Source organism: Macaca thibetana, chromosome 10, assembly GCF_024542745.1.
Source record: "Macaca thibetana thibetana isolate TM-01 chromosome 10, ASM2454274v1, whole genome shotgun sequence".
NCBI classification, from domain to species: Eukaryota; Metazoa; Chordata; class Mammalia; order Primates; family Cercopithecidae; genus Macaca; species Macaca thibetana.
In genome coordinates, this window is record NC_065587.1 from 28,674,000 (window position 1) to 28,699,091 (window position 25,092).

Genomic DNA, 25,092 nt, shown 5'->3' on the forward strand with positions numbered 1-25,092 from the left:
CTCAACTATAAAATAAACGCAACTATCTATTTCAACGGATCACATGAGATGGTGAAAGTGCTTTTATATTGTAAAGCTTGATTCAAGTCCATTAATCATTCATTCACGTACTGAAAGCTTCCTGGTATATGCCCAGCACTGGGGAGACAAGGAAACAGAACGGACATGGTGTCCACCCTCAGGGAAATTGGAGTCTGCTGCGGGAAGCAAAGAATTAAATAGAGAATTAGGGGGAGTGTGCCAATGGGATTTATGAGAAGGGAAGGTTAAGCTGTGGGATCACTTACTAATTTGGATTTGGGGATTTGACAAGAGCTAGAGATCACCTTGAACCCCTCCTTTAGCTTTTTTTTTTTTTTTTTTTTTTTTTTTTGGAGATGGAGTCTCACTCTTGTCACCCAGGCTAGAGTGCAGTGGCGTGATCTTGGCTCACTGCAATCTCCGCCTCCCGGCTCAAGCGATTCTCCTGCCTCAGCCTCCCAAGTAGCTGGGACCACAGGTGCGCACCAACCATGCTTGGCTAATTTTTTAATTTTTTTTTAGTAGAGACAGGGTTTTGCCATGTGTGCCAGGCTGGTTTCGAACTCCTGGCCTCATGTGATCCGCCCGCCTTGGCTTCCCAAGGTGTTGGGATTACAGGCGTAAGCCACCGCACCTGGCCCCGGCCCTCCTTTAGCTCTTAAGTGGGCTCTTTGCTTAGATCTAGAAACCAAATTGACACCAGGCAGATTAGCAAGAGAAAAGCATACAAATGTTATTAGTTTTACATGCGCGTGGGGATCTTTACCAGAGTGAAGTCTGGAGAAGTGGCCAAAGCAAGATGCTTTTATACTTTTTAGACAAAGGATGACAAATTTGAGAAGAAATGGCAGGACAAAGGGGATCTGGCTAGGGGCAGTAAATTCCAGGGGATTCACTAGGAGATAATATGAGGGGCATAAACCTAGTGGAAGACAGGATTAAGTATATTTATTCAGGTCCATTGCAGTCCCCAATTTTTAGTCTCAGCTGATAAGGGCTATTTTCTTGCCCTGGTATAATGAGGGTACCCCTCCTAGAGGAATCTTTATGGCTTGCTGAATGCAGAAAGAAGCATATCTGTTTGCCTTTTCTTGTATCTTTTTTAAAAAATTATCTTTATTTATTGATTTATTTTAGAGTTGAGGTCTCACTCTGTCACCCAGGCTGGGGTGCAGTAGTGTGATCATATCTCACTATAACCTCAAACTCTTTGGTTCAGGCAATTCTCCCCCTTCAGCTTCCCAAAGTGCTGGGATTACAGGTATGAGCCACTGCACCTGGCCCAGCTAGCCCTTTCTGAGGCTACTATTTTTCCAATGTTGTCAACTCAAAATGGTCAATATACCAATCCAGCATATTTTGGGATGGCGCATACTTCACTCCTTCAGGGAGAAGGAAGGTTTCATGGAAGAAGTGTTCACCAAGTTGCATCCTGAAGGACAAAGAGGTAATAATTAGTGTTACAGGGCACTCAGGTTTCAGGAGCGAGGTGGCATTTGAGGGATTAAGAGAGAGTCTAGCATGGCTGGAGGAGGCCATCACCCAGGGACTTCAGCACTAGGCTAGGAGTTTGGACTCAGCCCTGAGACCAGTGGGGAGCCATGGAGGGTTTTATGCAGGTGGTGGCTGGGTCTGGCTTGCTTTTGAGAACAGCTACACCGGCCAGCAGTGTGTTGGGTCCACTGCTGGGGCTAACCTTTGTCATTACCAGGAGGTCAGCCTGCAGAGCAAGGGGCATGGGCAGGGCTAGGCGGTACAGAGATCAGGCCTGTGTAATTTGGGGGAAACTGGCTGAGCGCAGTGGCTCACGCCTGTAATCCTAGCATTTTGGGAGGCCGAGGCGGATGGATCACCTGAGGTCAGGAGTTCGAGACCAGCCTGGCCAATATGGCGAAACCCTGTCTCTACTAAAAATACAAAAATTAGCCGGGTGTGGTGGCGGGCACCTATAATTCCAGCTACTTGGGAGGCTTAGGCAGGAGAATCACTTGCACCGGGGTTGGGGGAGTCCGTGGCGCGGAGTGGAGCGGAGGTTGCAGTCAAGATCGCGCCACTGCACTCCAGCCTGGGCGAAAGAGCGAAACTCTGTCCAAAAAAAAAAAAAATTGGAGAATCGACTGAACTGCTCTGAGGTTCTTGTCCCTAAACTAGATGTTGCCATCTTATGAATTTACTCTGAGGATCAGAGGCATGCAAAGTACCCAGTACAGAGAAGGGCGTAAATAAGTCACTTCCCTTCCCTTCTGTACTTTGAAGAAAGCTGAGCTGCATTTGGTCCCCGCAGCAACCCTGTAAATGATCCCGCTTTGCAGCCGGCCGCAGCCTTGGGCTGTTTGCGCCTGCGCAGTGGGCGCTGAGTATGTAGACAGCTGCGCTGGGGACGCTACCGGAGTCGCCTGGCAACGATGTCGCCTGGCAACTGAATAGGTTGGCCACTGACACGCGCTACTGGAAGCAGAAAGGGCTGCGGAGGCAGGTGAGGCGACGGCGGTGGGCTAGGGGCCCGGGGACGGGAAGCCCAGTGACCCACCCAGTCCCATTCACACAGGGCCCTGTCCCCACACTCAAAATCACGCACTTTCGTCTCCGGCCGGACTCTCCCAGCCCACGCCCCTTAGAAGAGGGCAGGCCTCTGTGTCTCCAGCGCCCACCGTTCCTGCGAGGGGAGCTCAACTCAAACATGGCCACGTCCCTCCCAGCCCGGCCCCCACTTCTACTGTTGTCATCTGGTGTCCCGCGTGAGCATCTGGCTTACCTTTTGGAGTAGATTCCTACAGGCCTGGGGCCTGTCCATTCTACTAACCATGATAACAACCATAGTAATAACCACAGCCAACATATCTGAAGCCCTGGTATGCCAGGCTTACGTGTATTCGTTAATATGACAATTCTGGGAGGCAGGGAAGGAGGTACTGTTATCATCTCCCCTTTGAAGCTGCAGAAAGACACAGATAGAGGAAGAAACTTGCCAAGGGTCACCATGGCCTGAATCTGGAGCCAGTTCTTATTTTTATTATTTTTTTTTGAGACGGAGTCTCGCTCTGTCGCCCAGGCTGGAGTGCAGTGGCGCGATCTCGGCTCACTGCAAGCTCCGCCCCCTGGGTTCACGCCATTCTCCTGCCTCAGCCTCCCGAGTAGCTGGGACTACAGGCGCCCGCCACCTCGCCCGGCTAGTTTTCTTGTATTTTTTTAGTAGAGACGGGGTTTCACCGTGTTAGCCAGGATGGTCTCGATCTCCTGACCTCGTGATCCGCCCGTCTCGGCCTCCCAAAGTGCTGGGATTACAGGCTTGAGCCACCGCGCCCGGCCGGAGCCAGTTCTTAACTACTAACCTACACTGCGCATAGTTGCTGAAAGCGTGTGTGTGTGTGTGTCTGTAATAAAAGTAAATCACCTTTTTTTTTTTTTTTTGAGACGGAGTCTTGCTTTGTTGCCAGGCTGGAGTGCAGTGGTACGATCTTGGCTCACTGGAACCTCCCCCTCCCGGGTTCAAGCGATTCTCCTGCCTCAGCCTCTTGAGTAGCTGGGACTACAGGCACATGCCACCACGCCCAGCTAATTTTTGTATTTTTAGTAGAGATGGGGTTTCACCATGTTGACCAGGATGGTCTCCATCTCTTGACCTTGTGATCCGCCCACCTCAGGCCTCCTAAAGTGTTGGGATTACAGGCGTGAGCCCCCGCGCCTGGCCATAAATGACCTTTTTTAAATTAATTAATTTATTAATTTATTTATTTATTTTGAGACGGAGTCTCGCTCTGTCACCCAGGCTGGAGTGCAGTGGCGCGATCTCAGCTCACTGCAACCTCCGCCTCCCGGGCTGACGCCATTCTCCTGCCTCAGCCTCCCAAGCAGCTGGGACTACAGGCACCTGCCGCTACGCCCGGCTAGTTTTTTTGTATTTTTAGTAGAGACAGAGTTTCACCGTGTTTGCCAGGATGGTCTCGATCTCCTGACCTCGTGATCCGCTCGCCTCGGCCTCCCAAAGTGCTGGGATTATAGGCTTGAGCCACCGCGCCCGGCCCATAAATCACCTTTTAACATTAATTCCTTTTCATGGATGTGTCAGAAGCATCTGAATATGGCTTCCTGGCAGTGAATGAGCTAGACCCAGATTTCAATATTTGCTCCTAGTCTTACCACTTTCACAGCCTCCAGTAAGGTCGTTGGCCAGAACCTCAGTTTCCTCATTTGTAAAATATGGATAAAACAAGCCCCCTCCTTATGGGGTAGTTGAGTTGGATACTACTTATTGCTGGCACAGGATAAGCACTAAACAGAGTGACCATCTCGGAGTTTGCTTGTTTGGTTTGTTTTGCCTTTGACTGAAGATCCAGATGAAAGTATCAGTGGTTTCTTCTGTGAAGCACTATTGTGGGGGGGGGCGGGGCTCTGGAGTTTGCAGTCTGGGTTGCTACTTACCTTCACTGGGACTTTGAGCAAATCTCTTAATTGCTGTCAGCCTCAGTTTGCTTATCTGTAAAATGAAAGTAAAAATACCCATTTGCCTGCCCTCACAGTTTGGAGGATCAAATGAGAAGTAGCTTTTAAATCATAGTAGAAATAATGACAGCTTTTTGGTTTCTTTTAGTGAGTGGTTTCTGCAGAACTTCATTTGGAAAGGCCTCTGTCGTTGGGGATAGATGGCCCATTCCCAGAACTCCATGGAGTTTCCCGTTAACATCAACACTACCCAGATTACCACTGCCTATGGCCATCGGGCCCTGCCCAAGCTGAAGGAGGAGCTGCAGTCAGAGGACCTCCAGACGAGGCAGAAAGCCCTCATGGCCCTGTGTGACCTCATGCATGACCCCGAGTGTATCTACAAGGCCATGAGCATAGGTAAGCGTGACACAGCACAGGTGGCCATGACTGGGGTCCTAGCATGGCTTCGGACACTGGGTAGAACTTCAGTAATAAGGGTTGCTGTTGTTTGAAGCTGACTCCAGGCCAGTTCCGCTATAGGCAGAGTGCCCAGGTTCTTTTTAAGAAATATTTGTTTATTGAGGCAGAGTCTTGCCATCTCCCAGGCTGGAGTGCAGTGGCAGAATCATAGCTCACTGTAACCTTGAAATCTTGGGCTCAAGAGATCCTCCTGCTTCAGCTTCCTGAGTAACTAGGACTACAAGCATGGACCACCATGCCTGACTAATTTTTAAATTTTTTTTTAATAAAGAAGATCTTGCTCTGTTGCCCAGGCTGTTCTTGAACTCTTGGCCTCAATTGATTCTCCCAGGTCAGCCTCCAAAGTTTTGGGATTATAGATGTGAGCCACCACACGCAGCCTGGATTATCTTAATCCTCAGAAAGGCCACCTACAAGGGAGAGTCCATTCTCAACCCAGAGATAAGAAAAGCATGGTTCAGAGAAGGATTGTCAGTCTAGGTTTGCCCAATAAATAAATAAAGCTGAATTTGTATTTATTTATTTATTTATTTTTTTGAGATGGAATCTCGCTCTGTTGCCCAGGCTGGAGTACAATGACACTATCATGGCTCACTGAAAGCCCCGCCTCTTGGGTTCAAGTGATTCTCCTGCCTCAGCCTCCTGAGTAGCTGGGACTACAGGCACCTGCCATCATGCCTGGCTAATTTTTGTATTTTTGTAGAGATGGGGTTTCACCATGTTGGCCAGGCTGGACTTGAGCTCCTGACCTCAGGTGATCTGCTTGCCTCAGCCTCCCAAAGTGCTGGGATTACAGGCATGAGCCACCATGCCCAGACAAAGCTGGATTTTTATTGGCTAAATCTGGCATCCCTAGGTGTAACCCACTCAAGGTCATGTGACTAGTTTGACACAGGGTTGTAATTTGACCCCATATCTCTCCTGGGGTCAAAGAAATGACAAAGCCCATTTTCTTAATCTTATGGCAGACTTTGTGAGAAGGCACTGGTAGGAAGTGTGCAGGGAGAATCACAAGGAGGGTTGGATGAGACATGAGCCTCTTCAGTGACTCTGAAATGCTGCATAACCAACATGATTCCCCAGTGCCCCAAAGCAGCAGAACCTCTGGTACATTCCTGCCCCAACTGGCCCACTTATTGACTTCTGGGTTAGTTGGTTTCTGAGACTGGCAAACATTCAAGGGTGGGTTGGTTGGTTTGTTTTTTGTAGGCTGTATGGAGAACCTGAAAGTTTTGCTGAAGGATAGCAACAGCATGGTGCGGATAAAGACCACGGAGGTGCTCTACATCACGGCGAGCCATAGCGTGGGCAGGTGGGATGCTGTTCCGGAAACCAGTGTGACGCTTGCCAGCCGCACTTCTCCCCTGGGTGGATGATGCCCTTGAGCTGCGTAGAGTGCTCTGGAGTTTTATCTGCAGCACCAGTTTTTGGAGGGGCTTCTATTTAGCCAGAGCAGGACTCTGTGGGGGTGGTTTGGGTTGCCTCTGTGTGGATCTTATGGGACCCTCTGTTCCAGACTAATTTTTATTTATTTTATGTTAGTTCCGAGCTCTGAGCACTCTCTCTCTCTCTCTCGCTCTCTCTCTTTTTCTTTTCTTTCTTTTTTGAGACAGTCTTTCACTCTGTCACCCAGGCTGGAGTACAGTGGCACCATCTCAGCTCACTGCAGCCTCTGCCTCTCTGGGTTCAAGCAATTCTTGTGCCTCAGCCTCCCGAGTAGCTGGGACTACAGGCATGTGTCATCACGCTCAGCTAATTTTTGTAATTTTAGCAGAGACAGGTTTCACCATGTTGGACAGCCTGGTTTCGAACTCCTGGCCTCAAGTGATCTGCCTGCCTCGGCCTCCCAAAATGCTGGGATTACAGGCGTGAGCCACCGGACCCAGCTGAGTTTCCCACTTTCAAGGTGGGAAGAAAGTTCAGATCTTACCTCTGCAACAATTTTGCCATTTCTTAGCTTTTTACAGAGAGCCCAGTTCCCCAACCCAGATCCCCACAGGGCCTGTGGCTTTGGCTCCTGTTCCTGTGAAGGTGGTAAAATAACAGCGTCAAATTGCATATCTGGTCTGGACTGGTGGCCTCACTTCCTGTTCATGATGGCTGGGTTCTTGGTTTCTGGCACCTGCAAGTGTCCTTTTCCTGTGTAAGCACAGCTTCAGTTTTTCTTTTTTTTTTTTTTTTTTTTTTTTGAGGTGGGGTCTTGCTCTGTCACCCAGGCTGGAGTGCAGTGACGTGATCTTGGCTCACTGCAAGCTCCGCCTCCCAGGTTCACGCCATTCTCCCGCCTCAGCCTCCCGAGTAGCTGGGACTACAGGCACCTGCCACCACGCCCAGCTAATTTTTTGTATTTTTAGTAGAGACAGGGTTTCACCGTGTTAGCCAGGATGGTCTCGATCTCCTGACCTCATGATCTGCCCGCCTCAGCCTCCCAAAGTGCTGGGATTACAGGCGTGAGCCACCACGCCTGACCAGCACAGCTTCACATTTTACACTTAAAAAAGATTTCATAGAGTATTTTAGTTAGGTGTTGGGGCAACAGGGTGGATGTGGTTGGAGAGGCTTTCCCACATCAGCTCAGCTCACCCTCTTCACCAGTGATCAATAGTTTTACTTTGTATTAGAAAAAAAACCCCAGTGTTAACAGCTCTTTTAGAATTTGTTTAGGAGGTTTTCTGGTTTTCACTGGAACTTCTCCCCACCAGCCCTGTCCCCATCCCCCAAAAATACAGAACCGCACATCACAAACACCCCCAAGCCCTGGCCCAGGTCTTTTGGATAAAGGGGCCACTGCCCAGTGTGCACAGGCCCAGAAAGAAGAAAAGACAAGAAAGGCAAGGTGCTGACTGCCTTGGGGGGTTGTTTGGTATAAACAGGTAGCCATTCAGAGAGGCTTCAAATCGTTTCAGGAGTGCCAGGGCATCTCACAAAACCCAAAGTTACTCAGCCCTGCCAGTTCCCAAGCTCTCATTGCCTTGGTGGCTGATCCTATGTGTAGCCCTGGCCTTGTGTGAACCGTATGTATGTGTAGGTGGAGGTGGTGCCATGGCTAGCATCTTAATTCACATGCTTTGTACCAAAAAGGGCAGGCTGGCACTGCAGACAGACTGGCGAAGTCAGGGCACAAGCCCCAGCCTTTTGGGGGGCCCCCTCTTTCCTGCTCTGTGATCTGGGCAACACTCCTGATCCCAGCCTCACTCTGCAGATCTTAGATGACCCAGGCAAGGTACTTTAAAAGGTTAGGGGCACACAGGATCAAGTCACCTTTCCTGCTGTTTTTTTCCCCCCCACTTTTCTGGACCTGATACGGACATTAGATAGTAATCCCCAGTGAGGGGGGACAGATGCTGGGAGGACAGGTCCTTGAAGCCTGAGCAATTATTAGGTTAGTGCAAAAGTAATTGCGGTTTTGCAATTAAAAGTAATGTCAAAAACCACGATTACTTTTACATCAACCTACTTATAACAAATGGTAGTAAGGATTTGTTTAGCAGAACCTGGAGTGCCTAAGCCAGGGGTCCTGGCTGTGCCCACATTAGCAAGGCAGGAAGACGTGGTGAAGTGACCATCCCTGAGCAAGGACCTGATAAGGGCCTGGCCCATGCACTCCTTCAGCGTTCTCAGAAATGTGGCCAACTTCTAAATTTCCCTTGAGGTCAGTGGTGATTTTTTTTTTTTCTTTTCTTTTTTTTTTTTTTTTTTTTTTGAGACGGAGTCTCGCTCTGTCGCCCAGGCTGGAGTGCAGTGCCGCCATCTTGGCTCACTGCAAGTTCCGCCTTCCGGGTTTACGCCATTCTCCTGCCTCAGCCTCCCGAGTAGCTGGGACTACAGGTGCCCGCCACCACACCCAACTGATTTTTTGTGTTTTTTAGTAGAGACGCAATTTCACCGTGTTAGCCACGATGGTCTCGATCTCCTGACCTCGTGATCCGCCTGCCTTGGCCTCCCAAAGTGCTGGGATTACAGGCGTGAGCCACCGCGCTCTGCCACACAACTGACTTTCAAAGCACGAGAGACGGGCCGGGCGCGGTGGCTCAAGCCTGTAATCCCAGCACTTTGGGAGGCCGAGACGGGCAGATCACGAGGTCAGGAGATCGAGACCATCCTGGCTAATATGGTGAAACCCCGTCTCTACTAAAAATACAAAAAACTAGCCGGGCGAGGTGGTGGGCGCCTGTAGTCCCAGCTACTCGGGAGGCTGAGGCAGGAGAATGGCGTAAACCCGGGAGGCGGAGCTTGCAGTGAGCTGAGATCCGGCCACTGCACTCCAGCCTGGGCGACAAAGCGAGACTCCGTCTCAAAAAAAAAAAAAAAAAAAAAGCACAAGAGACATGGAGTGGGTGACTAGGCACTGACCAAGGAGGCCCCCACGGTCAGGAAAGACCCCTGCAACTTGTGTGTCCCACGGTGACTTCTTCTTCCAGAACGATTCAAAACACATGATAAGTGAAACTGTGACCAGTGCTGCAGTGGCACAGCTGATTGGGCACTTCCTATGGACACTTGGCTGAGCGATTTGCACATGCATTCTCATTCATTCCTGGACCCAGCCCTGACAGATGTCACCTCAGAAGGCCTCTTTCAGATGCATTCAGGCTCAACAGTCAGTTGGTTAATCAAAAGAAATGATTACAAAGCAAGGAACTGAAGAAATGGTTTCCTTTAAATCGTTCATTTTAACCCAAAACACATATGATAGGGCATTCACCAATCCTCATGTGGGACCCAGGCTTTTTGTTGAATATGAGATCACTGATTGGTGTTTCCTCTCATATATATATATTATTTTATTTATTTATTTATTTATTTTTTGCTTAAACCATACTCATAACATCATCTGATTTGCAGCTTTGGTTTCTTTAAAGTAGAGCAAGAACTCAAAGACATTAATGAAATAGTCTGCAGGCAAAACCCTTCTAGAATCTTTTTATTTTTTAAGAGATAAGATCTAGCTCTGTCATCCATGCTGGATAAGTGGCACGATCCTAGTTCACTGCAGCCTCAAACTCCTAGGCTCAAATGATCCTCCTACCTTAGCCTGCTGAGTAGCTGGGAACACAGGCACACACCACCAAGTCTAGCTGAACTTTTAACATTTTAGGTAGGGACGAGGTCTCACCATGTTGCCCAGGCTGGTCTTGAACTCCTAGTCCAAGTGATTCTCCTACCTTAGTCTCCCAAAGCACTGGGATTAGGTGTGAGCCATCTAGAATCTTTTACAATCATCTCTTTTTTTTTGTCTTTCTTGAGACAGTCTCATTCTGTCACCCAGGCTGGAGTGCAGTGGTGCAATCGCAGCTCACTACAACCTCTACTTCCTGGGCTCAAGTGATTCTTGTGCCTCAGCCTTCTGAGTAGCTGGGATTACAGGCATGTGCCACCATGTCTGGCTGATTTTTTGTATTTTTGGTAGAGATGGGGTTTTGCCATGTTGGCCAGGCTGGTCTCGAACTCCTGACCTCAAGTGATCTATCTACCTCGGCCTCCCAAGGTGCTGGGATTACAAGTGTGAGCCACTGCGCCTGGCCAATCATCTCATTTTTTTTTTTTTTTTTTTTTTTTTTTGAGGCTCAATTTTGAGTCCTTTCAAAGCATTCAACTTTTTCTCATAAGAAAATTTGAAAAAGAAAACTCTCTTCGCAACTAATTGACTTGCCTAATATTTACTGAACTTGTATAATGATAATGACAAGCATAACTGGTGTACATAGATGTGGTGGCAAGGGAGACCAGAAGAACAAGGGGCCAAGGTGGGCTGGGCCTGCTGAGCTCGCTCCCCTGGAGGTTCAGGTGAGATGGGTCATGCACCTGTATCCTTTCTCTGCTCCCAGAAAGCCAGAGGAATGTGGTCTACCCCAGATAGCATGGATCAGATTCCAGCAGGGACCCTGATCCTTCTTATTTGAGCCTCTTAGGGCATGGTCTCACTTATGTCACTATCCACCCTCCCTTCCCTAGATACGCCTTTCTAGAGCACGACATCGTCCTTGCCCTGTCCTTCCTGCTGAATGACCTCAGCCCAGTCTGCCGGGGGAACCTGTACAAGGCATACATGCAGCTGGTCCAGGTGCCTAGAGGTAGGCTCGCGTCCTGCACACAGATCTGCTGGGCACTCAAGTTGTCCATCAGTCTCCTCTCCAGGTCACATATGTACCAGGGTGTAGATCATCAACTTTTTATTAAATTACAACATACATATTAGAAAAGTACATATCCGCTGGGTGTGATGGCTCACGCCTGTAATCCCAGCACTTTGGGAGGCCGAGGCAGGCAGATCACGAGGTCAGGAGTTCGACACCAGCCTGGCCAATATGGTGAAACCTTGTCTCTACTAAAAATACAAAAATTAGCCAGGCATGGTGGTGTGCACCTGTAGTCCCAGCTACTCAAGAGGCTGAGGCAAAAGAATCGCTTGAACCTGGGAGGCAGAGGTTGCAGTGAGCCAAGATCATGCCATTGCACTCTAGCCCAGGGGACAGTGCAAGACTCTGTCTCAAGACAAAAAAAAAAAAAAAAAAAAAAAAAAAAAAGAAAGAAAGAAAAAGAAAGAAAGAAAAGACAAGCACATATACTAAACAAACATTTGGTTAAATTGTTCTGAGTGAATGTGTCGTGTAACTGCCACCCCAATCAAGACATGTAGAATATTTACCACCTCTCCAGAAACTTCCCACATGCTCATACTGGGTATTACCCTTACCAATGATAAACAGGGTCGTCAATTTATAAGACTACAGATGATGCCCCTTTTAAAACTTTATATAAATGGAAACATACAGCTTGTAATATCTTGCTTGTAGCTACTTTTGCTTAATGTTTTATTTCTGAGATTTACATGTGGTATGTATTACTGATTTTTGCTGGTTAATGCTGGAGTATGGTATTTACACTATGTAGTATACAACGGTTTACTTACCCATTCCATTACTGATGGACATCTGAATTGTTTCTAGCTTATGGCTACCAAGAATAGAGTGGCTATAAATGTCTTTTGATGGACATGTATATCCATTTATTTCAAAACATACCTAAGAAGAGAATGGCTGGCCTGGGTAAGTTTGTGTTCAGCTTTTAGAAGGTAGTACCCAATGGTTTTCTAAAATATTTGCATCTGGCACATGCCATGTCCCAGCTACCCAAGAGGCTGAAGCAGGTGTATTGCTTGAGCCTAGGAGTTCTAGGCTGTAGGGCCCTATGCCCATCAGGTGTCTGCACCGTTTGGCATCAATATGGTGACCTCCTGAGATGGGGGGACCACCAGTTGCCTAAGGAGGGATGAACCAGCCCAGACCAGAAACAGAGCAGGTCAAAACTCCTGTGCCAATCAGTAATGGGACCGCAACTATGAATAACCACTGCATTCCAGCCTGAGCAACGTAGCAGGATCCTGTCTCTAAAAAAATGTAAATAAAATACTTGTACCAATTTATACTTCCATTAGCAGTATATGAGAGTTCCAGGTGCTTTACATCCTCATCAATCATAGATTTTTTTCTGTCTTTTTATTTTAGCTATTTTGGTGGGTGTGTAGTAGTATCTCATTTTGGTTTTAATTTATGTTTCCCTGATGATTAAAAGGGGATGTCCTGTAAATGTTTTCTTTTGTGAAATACCATAGCACACATTTAAAGGATAAAAAAGGCCTGCCCCAGAGGCAATGTTGCATATAGTTCCTGGCCCACCAGCCCCGCTGATTAGATGGGGCGTCCGGAGTAACAGCTACCCAGTAACCACAGCTAGAGAGTTAAGATTTATGGCAGATTGATATCTGCCCGGTCGCATGATGCAATGAGTATTTTTAGACGAGGGAATCATTTCAAGGGCCATGATAGGAGGCTGTGAAGGGGATACCTTAGCTCAAGGTGGATAAACAGATGTCATAGCCCAGGAGTCAGATGAACCTGGGCTCCCTCTGCCCTTCCCCTCACTCCCCGTGTGCCCCAGACAGGTTATTTCCCATGTCTAAAGTACCTGCCTCAGAGGCCAGAAGTGAGGATGAAGTGGAAACGCTGGCCTGGTGTATAGCTCAGCGTCCTGCCAAAGGATGGAGTGTAAACGTTCAAAACCAGGCGTTGAGCATTCCCTGGGTTAAGGCTCAGAGAGAAATGACTATGAGATCAGGCGCAGATAGGCAGGCCCAACAGAGCAGAGCCCGTGAGGGTCCAGGATTGTTGCTTGGCCCCTGAAGCACATCTTCTTCCAGCTGATCTGGGCTGGGAGTTGAGCATGCTAGGGCTATGGTTTTTTAAAAATACCGCCATGCCCCTGGTCGTCTCCCAGACCACCAGGATCAGTCTCTGGGGGTGGGGCCCTGGACATATGTTTCTGAAAACGCACCTTGAATGATAGTCATACGTGCCCCAGGGTTGAGAGCCCCTGGTTTATTAGGGTGATCCACAGGGGACCAGTGCTGGGTTGAGCTAAATGAATGTCCTGTGCTCACCATGCAGGAACCTGAGGAATAAGCAAGGGTCCTGTCCGCTCATTCTTGGAGTGTGGAGAGAGGGGACTTGCTGCTCTCAACCAGTCCTCTTAACAATGATTGTGAACTATTTAAGGCATTCCCAGAAGTACAGAGATGGTGATAAGGAACATTGGATACCACCAGCCAGCATTGCCAAATCTTCACATTCTACATCCATATTTTATACTTGCTTGAAATTTTTATTTGAAGAAATCATAGGTACAGTCCAAGCACACCGTGAACCTCCCCCCACCCAGAGCACTCTTCCTCCTGCCTTTCCTTGAACCACCAATAATTTAGTGACTACGTCCTCAAAATGCATATCTTTATATTTTACCACAGATATAATTACTTACGGACTATATATAATCTTGCTTTGCATGTTTTAAAACTATGTAAGTGGATCTCGCTGCATGTATCCCTCTGCTACTTCCAAAACCTTAAAAAACCTAAGCAACATTAGAGATTTATAGAAATTTTGAGATGAATCCATGTCGCGCCACTGGCTGTATTTCATTCACTTCCATCACTGCGCACTGTGCCGGTGTTTGAATGTATCACGATACACTCGCCCATCCCAGGCTGGCAGGCTTGTTGATTGTACTCCTGTACTGCAGAAGGACTGTGCCATGGCTGTTCCTGCCCAGGGCTTCCTGGTACCCTGGAAAGAGAGTCCCCTAGGGCCTCTGCCAGGGAGGGCATCACTGAACCAGGGAGAATGTGTGTTTGCCTTCAGCTTTGCTGGATATCGCAACTGCTTCCAGCCCAGCCTCTGGCCTCCAGAGAGCCCGGGGCATATCCCAGCCTGATAGATGTGCTATGGTGTTTCACTGTGATGTGGCTTTACTGTCCCTGTCCTGGTGAGAGGAAACATCTTCCCTCTGCCTGACACCTCCTCAGATTCCTCTCCTGCGCAGTGCCTCTGGAGACAGTATGTTCATTCCGTCGCCGAGTTGTTTTTCCATTTCTTATTGATTTGAAGGAGTGTGTAATTTATCCTGGATTCCAACCCTTTGTCGGTTACCTACGTTGCAAATATCATTTCCCAGGCTGTTTTCTTGGCTTCTCACTGTGCCTTTGTTGATTCACTGCTGCAGCAGTTCTTCTTTCTTTTCTTTTTTCTTTTCTTTTCTTCTTTTCTTTTCTTTCTTTTTCTGAGACAGAGTCGCTCTGTCACCCAGGTTGGAAGGCAGTGGTGTGTCTCAGCTCACTGCAACCTCCACCTCCCAGGTTCAAGTGATTCTCCTGCCTCAGTCTCCCGAGTAGCTGGGAGTACAGGTATGCGCCACCATGCCCAACTAATTTTTGTATTTTTGGTAGAGATGGGGTTTCTGTATGTTGGCCAGGCTGGTCTTGAACTCCTGACCTCATGATCCGCCTGCCTCGGCCTCCCAAAGTGCTGGGATTACAGGCGTGAGCCACCATGCCCGGCCCTAGCAGTTTTTCATTTGAATAATGTAGTCAATTTCATCAATTTTTTTCCTCTGGGCTTTTTTTTTTTTTTTTTTTTTTGAGTGCCGTGTAAGAGAATCTTTCTTTCTTTACCCTGACTCATTAAGATATTCTGCCACATTTTCTTCTAAAATGTAGGAGTTTGCTTTTCCCCATCTCCTCCCCTTGGCTTTTTCTGTAGTCCACAAACACCGGGTGCACCATTAGGAGCAGGGGGCTGTGGGGCCGGGCGCGGTGGCTCACGCCTGTAATCCCAGCACTTTGGGAGGCTGAGGCAGTGGATCACGAGGTCAGGAGATCAAGACCATCCTGGCTAACACGGTGAAACCCCATCTCTACCAAAAATACCAAAAAAAAAAAAAAAAAAAAAAAAAAAAAAAAAAAGGCCAGACATGGTGGCCGGCGCCTATAGTCCCAGCTACTCGGGAGGCTGAGGCGGGAAAATGGAGTGAACCCGGGAGGCGGAGCTTGCAGTGAGTCGAGATCACACCACCTCACTCGAGCCTGGGAAACAGAGCGAAACTCTTGTCTCAGAAAAAAAAAAAAAAAAAAAAAAAAAAAAAGGGTAGGGAGCTGTGGTACTGACAAGCTCACAAACAAAATCCTCACTGGGGGTCAGGGTGGGGAGCCTCGGCCCTTCATCGCAGGGTTTGCTGGGTGCTGCTTGTGATCTGTGAAGGGCCCAGAAGGGAAGCCTGGGACACTGGCTATGCAGGGGACAGTTGGACAATGAGCAGAGGGAGGAAGGGAAGGGGGCAATATAGTGGGTGCCCAGGAGATCCGTTCTGGGGTACACTGAATGCTGTGGCCTCTGGATTAGCCAGTATGACTGTGCCCCTTGTGGTGTCCTTCATGGGCCTCCGGGTGGGGGCCTGGGGGATGGCGAGGGCATCTATTTCAGTGGCTCTATTCTTGCCAGCATGTGGCCTTGGGCAGTAGCATCACCTATGGGAGCGTGGGTGTCATCTGTGTGGCTAAGCTGGGACACTCTCTGAGCAGGGCTTAGCTGGCTCCCAGTGGATGCTGGTGCCCATTGGTATGGTTTCCTATCAGTGGCCACACTGGAAGGCTGTTTTCACCATGGCACCCTCTGCACCTGGCAGGACACCTGGCATATGGGTAGCGCTCAAGAAATATTGGTTGTTTAGTAGGTTTTATGTCATATCTTAAAGGATCACTGGTTGGTTGTCTTCTTGCTACGGTTCACTTACCTGCTTGCTCATTCATTCATTCATTTGACAGTATGTGTTGGGCCCCTGCTCTGTTCTGGCCACTGTGCCTCCGTCTCTTCCCCTGAGTCATGGGTGTCTGTGGGAGAATGGTTTCAGAGTCTTTGCTCTGGCCAGGTCTGACTTGCATGATTTCCCAGAGTAACCAGGAGGGGGCACCCCAGGACTGAGGATCGTCCCAGGTGGGCCCTGGCCCTGCAGGGGCCCTGGGTCCACCGTGCCACGCTCAGCCACAGGTAGCGGTGGCTCCGCATTCTCTAAGTTCCTTCCAGGCTGGCTTCTCATGCCCCGTGGTGGTGCCGTGTCAGGAGAGGAGAAACTAGGATTGTAGAGGCAGATGCCACACACAGGCTGCCAGCCCAGGCTCCCTGCCAGCTGGGCCCTGAGTGACGCACAGGGTCCGCTTCTGCTCCGTAGCCTGTCTAACCCCATGAGAAAACAGGTTTCATTTTGTGGGAGAGAGAGTTCTGTGGCTGAAATTGACAATTCTTCTCTAACCAGATTTGGGGTGCAGTTGAACAGCTCAGGGCCCCCGGAAGTATCCCTCTACCATCCCACCGGTTCTGAATGGGCACACCTGTGAGTCTGTTTTGGCCCTGCCTCCAGTCACCCTCTCCTTGTGCCAGGCTCTGAGACCCCAGCCCAGCTTTAGCAGCAGCATGATGGGGCCTGTTTGACCCTGACTCCACATGTGTGCAGCCTGGGGGTGGAGACAGATGACCCTCCCAGCCCAGGGGAGAGCACCAGCCTGGGAGGAGGAGGGAGGCAGCAAGGATGCACCTGGGCCCTGCCTGTGGAAATTGGCTCCTTGACCTCGGAAAGGAGCAGAACTGGGCTTGGGAGTGGGAGGGTGCCGTGGGGGAAATGTCTGGATGCAGTTTAATCCAAGTCATTTGGGAGTGCAGGGGACATCCCTGGAGTCATAGCATCTAGGCTAGGGAGAAATCTGGGGTCTACAGCCGTATCACCCAGAATGCACCCAAATCTCATCTGAACCCCAGCATGTGGGCTGCTGGAGAAGCAAAGTAGGTGCTCCTGCTGCAGTGAGCGGTGCACCTCATCCCAGGCTAGTGGCCTTGGGCGGGCCACCACTGCACCGTCCCTCCTCAGCAGCCACCCGTGGACACACAGCATCCTTTGATGGGTCCAGAGCAGCCCCCTCCTCCTCCTGCCCTTGATGCCACAGGCTGAGGGGTGGAGACCAGCTGCCCTAGAGGAGCAGGCCCTTTTCTGTCTTGCCTGCCCTCAGGGCAGGGTGCACCAGGACCCCAGGCACATCCTCGGCCTGACAGTCTTTGGTGGGTAGTTGTACCCGATTCCTAGACTTAGCAGGAATGATGGTCACCGATAGGGACACTCTGGCCTCTTGGTTCCCGGACTGCCAGGCCTCCCCCTCTCATCGGGCTCATCTGGGTGAGGTGAGTGTCCATGGCAAAGTCTAGTCTCAGTGTTGCCCCAAGTCTTCATGGTGCAGTGCAGCCCTTCCTGGCACTGTCCCTGAGCCAGATGGACCCATTTGTTCTGGATCGCTGATGTTGGAAGTAGGGTGCCAGGGCCTGTGGCCGCTGTGGGGATCTGGGGAATGTGGACAGAGTAAAGCCCCTCAGGTCCTGGCCTGGGGGGGTCACTTGTCACACACTGTGTGATACTGATAAGTCATCGCCTCTCAGGGTCTCTGCTTCCACTTCTGTAGAATGGAATCAAGCATCTTGGCCTCCCATGAGTGTGCCCCCGCAGTGAGCCGTCACAGAGGAGAGCTGGGATTATCGTGACCACTGTTGTTGACCCATTGCAAACCAGGTGACCACATGGGCTATAGGTGAGGATGGCAATATCCCACAGGAAGCCACATGATGGTGGGTCCTGGGAAAGGAGTCTGGAGCTGCGTGAAGTAGAACAAGGCGGGGTTAGTCACCTGCAGAGGGCAGGGCCGGTCCAGCCATCCCCAGACCCTCCCCTTCAGGCACCCTGCCACCTGCTGTAGCCTCCTCTCACCAGCTCCGTTGGTGCGTCCTGGTGCTTACTTCCCCTGGGCTAAGACTCCTGGACCCTCCCAGCTCAGCATGCACCTTCTCTGTGGGGCATTGTTTGGAGGGACGAGGTGGATCAGAGGTGCCGGCCTTGAGCTGCTCAATGGAGTTTCCAACACCCCTTCCCACTCCACCCTAGAGCCCTGGCAGATGGAATGTGGGGAAGGAGGAGACTTCCAAGAAGCCGCCCAGGTGACTTTGAGCTGAGAGGATGGGGAAGGACATGTCAGGCAAAGGGATCGTTGGGAGCAAGAGCGGAACAAGGCAGGTTCAGGAGGAGAACCAGTGCAGGTGAACTGTAGGGAAGGACAGAGCCAGAGAGGCCGACCGCGCCCGAGGTTTCTCTGCAGCCTATGGGGGAACTGGAGACTCCTGACGAGGTTCTGGGAACCAGGAGAAACCACGCTCCAGGGAAGGCCTCCTCTGATCTTTGCACACATTAGGAAGCGAGGCTCAATCCCTTTCTCCCTTTAGCCATGTATTTTTAGATTAAAGATGCTCACAGTGAAATTACTGCTCTTTTCACAGTTGGCATTAAAAGCACAAAATAAGTCTCAACGATTTTAAGTCACACGTTATTTCTTCAGAAACAAAAGCCCCTTTGGGTTCTGGCTGTTTGGTGACGTAGGAAGGTGTGAAGGGAGTCCCTGCGTGGGCTTAGGAGTGGGGATGGGGCGGTGACAGTGCCAAGGCTGCGTGTGTATCTGCGTACGTGTGCATGTGCTTGTGTGTGTGCATGTGTGTGTGTGCCTGCCGACCCCCCACTTTGCTTGAGGTCCTGCTTTGAGGAGGCTGCAGGGTGGTTCTGTGCTGCTCCCTGTAGGTTTCTGTCCTGTGCAGGTGCCGATCCAGGCGAGGACCCCGGCAGCAGGAAAGATCAGCTCCAGGGGGAGCAGGACAGCTCCCTGGCCTGGTGAATCCTGGCTTGACTGCTCCCTGGCCTCAGGCACCTTTCCTCGTCTGTAAAATGGGCACCTCTGGCAACCTGACGAGGTGGGGTGTTACATAAAATCATTAGTAAGGAGCTCGACTCCGTGTCTGGTTCGCAGCAGACCCTTGGTGAATGCATTCCGTTGACTTCTGATCAGCACTTTTCCACTATATCTAGATACCTCTAACCACACAAGCCAGTCAGCAAGCACTGCATGCTCAGGGACCCCTCCTCCCCACAACCCTACAAGGTTTGCCCTACACTACTGGGGGCACAAGCACCCTCCAGGCCCTCAGGGCACCTCTTCCACTCTGCAGGATGACTCTGACCTTGGCCAAGGTGTCCACATGGTGGGAGGGGGCCAGGGTATGGCACAGCCTGGGTCAGTGTTGGGTGGGGTCTTGGGAGCAGCGGGAGGGGCAGGAGTTATCATCACCCACAAACCTCCACACCAGGAATGCATGGACCTGGCAGGTTTCCCCTCTTTGCAGTTTCTTTCCTCTCGTGATGTTTATTCTTGACGATGTTCATTGCAAAATGACTCTACCTAAATGTATGGAGGTATAGGGGTGGGGTTTGGAATATGGGACCTCAGAATGGAAGTGTCCCCGGCTGCCCTCCCAAATGGCACCAGGTCCAGCCACAGGTCAGCCACACACATAGCACACCAGGACAATGCTGGGCTCCATTCAGGGTATTTTATTTTCTTAAAGTAGACAACCTTTGACTTTCATCCAATCACCGGCTTCTCGTTCCCCTGTACATCTCTTCACGTCCTTGGCTGTGATTCTGTGCACTGACCTCAGACACACAGCTACTGCACGGAGAGAGGGAGGGAGACCCAGCAAGGGTTCCGGTGGTGCCTCTCCTCTCCATGGCACAGTTTGTATTTACACACGGCCCTTGGCGAAGGTCCTTTCCACACGGTTGCCCACAGGCCCTGGGACAGGAAGGCCCAGATCAGGGTCCCAGCAGGGCCTCCCTCAGGCCACAACGCTGGCTGTGCCTTCACAGGGGTCAGAGCATTCCCAGCCAGTCTCAGGCGCGGGCATGCTGGGACCAGGGGTGCCACCTCTTTCTCCCCTTCCTTCACTCAGCAAAGCCACAAATAATTTACTCTTTAAATACCAAGACACTTAGCTATTGTTCATTTGCTCCCAGGTGAAAGAACCTTCTTTAAATACGTTGTGTTTATTTTCTTAAATAAAAACAAAGCAGAAAACTGCACCATTAACAAGAGGACACTGCAGAGGCTTATGTACAACACGTGTCCCGCGAGGCTGGCGCAGGACTGCCACTCACTTCAGAATTTCTTTGGAGCAGAGAGACAGAATCGTCCAGATAACAACTTTTACACTCAGCAAGCCAGACACAAAAAAGACCACCTGAAAAAAAAAATATGTTTTGAAAATCTGCATTTAAAAAAGAATACTCAACCGCATTTGAAATTTTTTTCTGCGAAACACCACGAGATTTGGCCAAAAAAAAAAAAAAAAAAAAAAAAAAAAAAGAATGTCAGAGAAGGAAAACTAGGTTTTGATTTATAAAACATCAGACTAGTAGAAGAAAAGCTGGAATCCCAGCTGGCCTAGTTTGAAATAAATCGTGCCACTCGTTTTGTTGTGTTGGTTTTTGCTGCATATTTTGAAGCTGTTTAAAAAGAGCTGTGAGTGGCTGGAGGTCTGGTTAGTGCTGTCACCTGGCTCCTAAGGTCCCGGGTCCAGAATGAAAGTGGTGCTGAGCAGCTGTGTGCAGGCCAGCAGGGAAGGTGCACAGACCCTGCACTGGTCCTCCCTCTTGGTCAGCGGCAAGGTCCCTAGGCCAGAGCTTGGGCAGTGAGCTGGCCCTCCTCCAGGTGACAGGGGCGCAGCTGGCCTACCTGGCCTCAGCCCTGCTGCCTATCCCCAACAATCCAATGCAGACCCCCCAAGTGGAGTGGGGCCAACTCAGGAAGGCAAAGTGAAGGGGCAGGATGGGCTCGTAGTGACCTTGTGACAGCTTCTCAAGTCTTCAAGAGACCTCGACATTTTAGAGGATTTTGCCATCTCCAGATGTGTGTGTGTGCATGTGTATGTGTCTATCTACCTAGCAATCTATCCATATATATTTATGTTTGCAGAAATGTGGGGCCAAGGAGGCAGAGGCCAAGGGGCGGGGACATTCTTTAGGCCCCCTGTTTTTTGCCCCTGGGTTGGGCCTCTCTAGCACGCGTTGGGGCATGACACCCCATAGGTTTCACCATAGGCAGGCGGGCCCAGGCCTGGCTCCTCAGCAAAGGCCAATGTACTTGAGATTGTTCTGTATGATGACGTCTGTCACCGCGTCAAAGACAAACTGGATGTTACTGGTGTCGGTGGCGCAGGTGAAGTGGGAGTAGATCTCCTTGGTCTCCTTGTTGCGGTTCAGGTCTTCAAACTGCCGCTGGATGTAGACGGCGGCCTCCTCGTACGTGTTCTGGCCCTTGTACTCGGGGAAGCAGATGGTGAGCGGGATGCGGCGGATCTTCTCTGCCAGCAGGTCCTTCTTGTTCAGGAAGAGGATGAGTGAGGTGTTGATGAACCAGTTGTTGTTGCAGATAGAGTCAAAGAGGCGCAAGCTCTCTGCCATCCGACTCTGGGGAAAGGAAATTACTGGCATTAATCAGGCCCGCAGCAGGCAGAAACAGACCTTAGGCCCACAACCCTGGCAGAGGAAGCCCTTGCCAGGGTCTCCAGCCCAAGGCTGGTCCCTGCAATGGCACCTCCTTCTGCTGGGGAGGCTCAGGTTAAATGTCTTCACCCATCTCCCACTGAAATAGCCGGCACCACCCTCCTTGCCTGTGGCAAGTGCTTGGAAGATGTTCTCTTGCCCCTTTTGGGTCTCTCCTCTGGGTGCCAGTGACCTCAACATATAGCTTTGGGGCTACAGGTGTGCCAAGCACAGCTTCCTAAACCCCTGGGCACTTCCAGGTCCGAGGACCCCCCAGTCTTCCCACTGCCCATCCACAGGCTGCCCCACACCTGCACAAGGCAGGCCATCTTCTACAGGAGCCCCCATCACGTCACAGCTCCCTTAATGCAGGCGTTGGCAGCCTTGTGCCCTATCTGGGTTGTGGCCCAGTCCTTCAAAACTCTGATCTTTCCGTGTGGTACCATCGGACACTAGGAAGTCTGTGAGGGAGCAGCCTTCACTTCCATAACCAACGTCTCCAGTTCTTGAGAGCTGGGAAGTAAACACCAGCCAGGGGGCAGGCTCCTCCCCTACCCTCCAGCTGCGGGCACTCCCACCAGCTGCTGTGGGGCATCTGGCACTGCCTCTCTGCCCAGGCAAGACCCTGGCATCCTGGACAGAGCTCTCAATACGTGCAGGAGTGTGGTGGCCCAGGACGTGGCAGCGACCACAATGGAGCGTGGTGCCTGGCGGCTCCTAAATTCTCTTCTGAGAAACTTCCATGTGTTACAGTCAGGGGTCTGGGATTTTAAGAAGCATGATGCTCTTGTCTGACTCCCCAGTTCACCACTTCCCTGCAAAATGAATACATTCTAACTTCTAGAAGGAATAACTACCTGGAATTGCTGCTGGCAAAAGCTACCCCTGCTTCTAAGATAAACTCAATGAGCAAAGCATCCAACATCTGGAACCAGTCTGGCTTAGATCTGACGCTTTGGATTTAAGAACTTTTCTGGCTGGGCGCCGTGGCTCACACCTGTAATCCCAGCACTTTGGGAGGCCGAAGCGGGTGGATCATGAAGTCAGGAGTTCAAGATCAGCCTGGCCAACATAGTGAAACCCCATCTCTACTAAAAATACAAAAAAAAAAAAAAAAAAAAAAAAAAAAAAAAAAAAAAAAAAAAGCTGGGCGTGGTGGCAGGCACCTGTAGTCCTAGCTCCTTGGCAGGCTGAGGCAGGAGAATCAGTTGAACCCGGGAGGTGGAGGTTGCAGTGAGCCAAGATCGCCCCACTGTACTCCAGCCTGGGTGACACAGCAAGACTCCAAAAAAAAAAAAAAAAAAAAAAGGAGCTTTTCTGACTAGACTACATCACCAGTGACCATGGTCATGCAAGTGGTAACTGCAGCTGGTGGTGATGACTCAGGCACAAAGCAACAGCATCACCAATGACTGCAGTGACAATGATGCTGGTAACCACAGCTGGACGTGAGCTGCCAGCCTATTCTCACATGTTCCCACTCCTGTTTTATATATGAAGAAACTGAGGCTCAGAGAGGCAGGATATGTGCTCCAAGCCCCACAATCAGGTGCTCGGGCTTGCTACTCCTGCAGGCTGGACCCAAAGGAGGCTGCCTGAGGGCAGGGGTGCCCAGGAGGATGCTGCACAGAAACCCTGCTCTCCAGGGCCCCTGGGTTCTCTGAGGAACAGCTCTGGCAGCATCTGTGCAGAGACAGGAAGGATACCCAGAGATACCTGTCATTACCCTGGAACCCTGCACTCCACCTGGAAAACTGTTTTTTCAAACCAATCTTGCTCTTTCTTTAGAATGAGCTTAGGGATAACAGGAGTACTGAAGAGTGAGCAGCCTCAGGTCAGGGTATGGGGGGTGCTGGCCTTTCTGCAGAGACAAGCAACACACAAGATCTCATCCCCAGCAGCGCAGAGGAGCCATCACCTCCGCAGTGAACCTGGCTGCACGTTCCCAAATGTGAGATAAGTGGTGGTCTAGGAATGTCACATTCTGCTGAGGGAGTAATTAGCTCTAATGGATTCCTGGAAGCCACATCATAGAGGACTGTGGTAACGGGGCTGTCATTTCTCATAGAAATGATGCTGTAATTGGGGGCCACACTTCTGACCTCAAATTTTGCATCAGTTAAATAACAGATACGACCATTAGCACTTCTTATTAATTTACTGAGCAAACACTTGCTGAGCACGCCCTGAGTCCACATCAGCTCTCATGCCAGGTGATGGAGCTTGAGGTGGGAGTCCTGGGGCTGCAGGAATACAGCCAGGCAGGGATGGCAGGGTCCTTTTGGGGTAGGGGACTTCCTCCAGGGTTGGGAAGGGTATGATCTGGCCACCAGCAGGGTATGGACCTTGGGGGGAGTTCAAGGGTGAGTGGATAAGCACAGAGTTGGGGCTAGGCCTGGGTCTGCCTCTGTGAGCCCTGATGGGTCACTTGGGGATGACAGTTGAGATGGTTTTAATACCCAGCTTAGCCCAGCACCTCCCGGGCAGGCAGTGGAATTTAGGGAAGAGGAGGAGCAGGAGGGCCACCTCACTGACGTGGAAACAGTGCACGTGTACTGGCCATCTGAAGCCTCAGATCTAAACCAGACTGGTCCTCTGCAGGGCACCTGTGTGTGAGAAGAACTCAGCTGGCAGCAGTGGGGGGCGGGCGATAGACCACGTGGACCCCCTCTCTCCAAGGCCAACCCAGCCACTCTTCTTGCCCAACACCATGAAACACTCCTGACTGTGGCCCCCATGAGTCCTGGAGTGAGTCAAGCTGTCCCAATGCACCAGGAGCCCCTTCCATGCTGTCTAAACTGCTTCCCTACTGATGCCTCTCAGTGGACCTTGGGAACCCTGGACACCTCTTTGAGCCTCCCGTTCCTGACTTAGAGGTCATAGAAACTCAGGTACTTATCTCACAAGGCAGCTGGAGGTGGGCACGGTGCCTCACAGTACACTCTCATGAGGATTCCGCCACTGCGACAGCCTCATCAGGACAGACACACATCTCCTGAGTGTGGGCCCTTCCCTCAGCTGAGGCCCCTGCTCATGCCCAGGGCTCCCCTTGCTTTGCAGGCATTTCAGGCTCAGGCTTCCTGGTTTCCTCTGTTCCTTGAGACAAACCATGGGAACCATACTGACTAATATTTAGTGGGCACCCAGGAGATGATGGACCTCAAATAATAACAAAATTTCTGTGTAGTCGCTTGGTTCCCTCGTCTCGTTTCTTGACTGGGCCCTGTCTGGCAGGAGTCAGGAAAGCCTGCAGGAGGCACCAACCACATGCCTCACTTCCGGGCTCAGACAGGAAGCTTCAGAGCGTGGGAAGCACCTGAGCTTGCCGTCTCACTCCGTCCCAGCGTCCCTGACGCAGGCTGAGCCTTCGCTGCA

General features: G+C 50.5%; 2 protein-coding genes and 1 pseudogene across 4 annotated transcripts in view; 2 read left to right on the plus strand and 1 right to left on the minus strand.

Moving 5' to 3' along the window:
* Positions 1–2,352: 2,352 nt before the first annotated feature.
* Positions 2,353–25,092, plus strand: part of RSPH14 (radial spoke head 14 homolog) — an 83,232-nt gene continuing 60,492 nt past the window's right edge. Inside the window, exons 1-4 of the mRNA XM_050746255.1 lie at positions 2,353–2,497; positions 4,613–4,863; positions 6,136–6,238; positions 10,882–11,000. Coding sequence (XP_050602212.1) covers positions 4,665–4,863; positions 6,136–6,238; positions 10,882–11,000 — 421 coding nt within the window. The 5' untranslated portion in view covers positions 2,353–2,497; positions 4,613–4,664. The remainder of the gene's footprint in view (positions 2,498–4,612; positions 4,864–6,135; positions 6,239–10,881; positions 11,001–25,092) is intronic.
* LOC126929910 (uncharacterized) lies at positions 7,559–7,624 on the plus strand (annotated as a pseudogene).
* Positions 19,714–25,092, minus strand: part of GNAZ (G protein subunit alpha z) — a 54,032-nt gene continuing 48,653 nt past the window's right edge. For all 3 annotated transcript variants that reach the window (XM_050746253.1, XM_050746252.1, XM_050746254.1), the window contains exon 3: positions 19,714–21,642. In XM_050746253.1, coding sequence (XP_050602210.1) covers positions 21,298–21,642 — 345 coding nt within the window. In that variant the 3' untranslated portion in view covers positions 19,714–21,297. The remainder of the gene's footprint in view (positions 21,643–25,092) is intronic.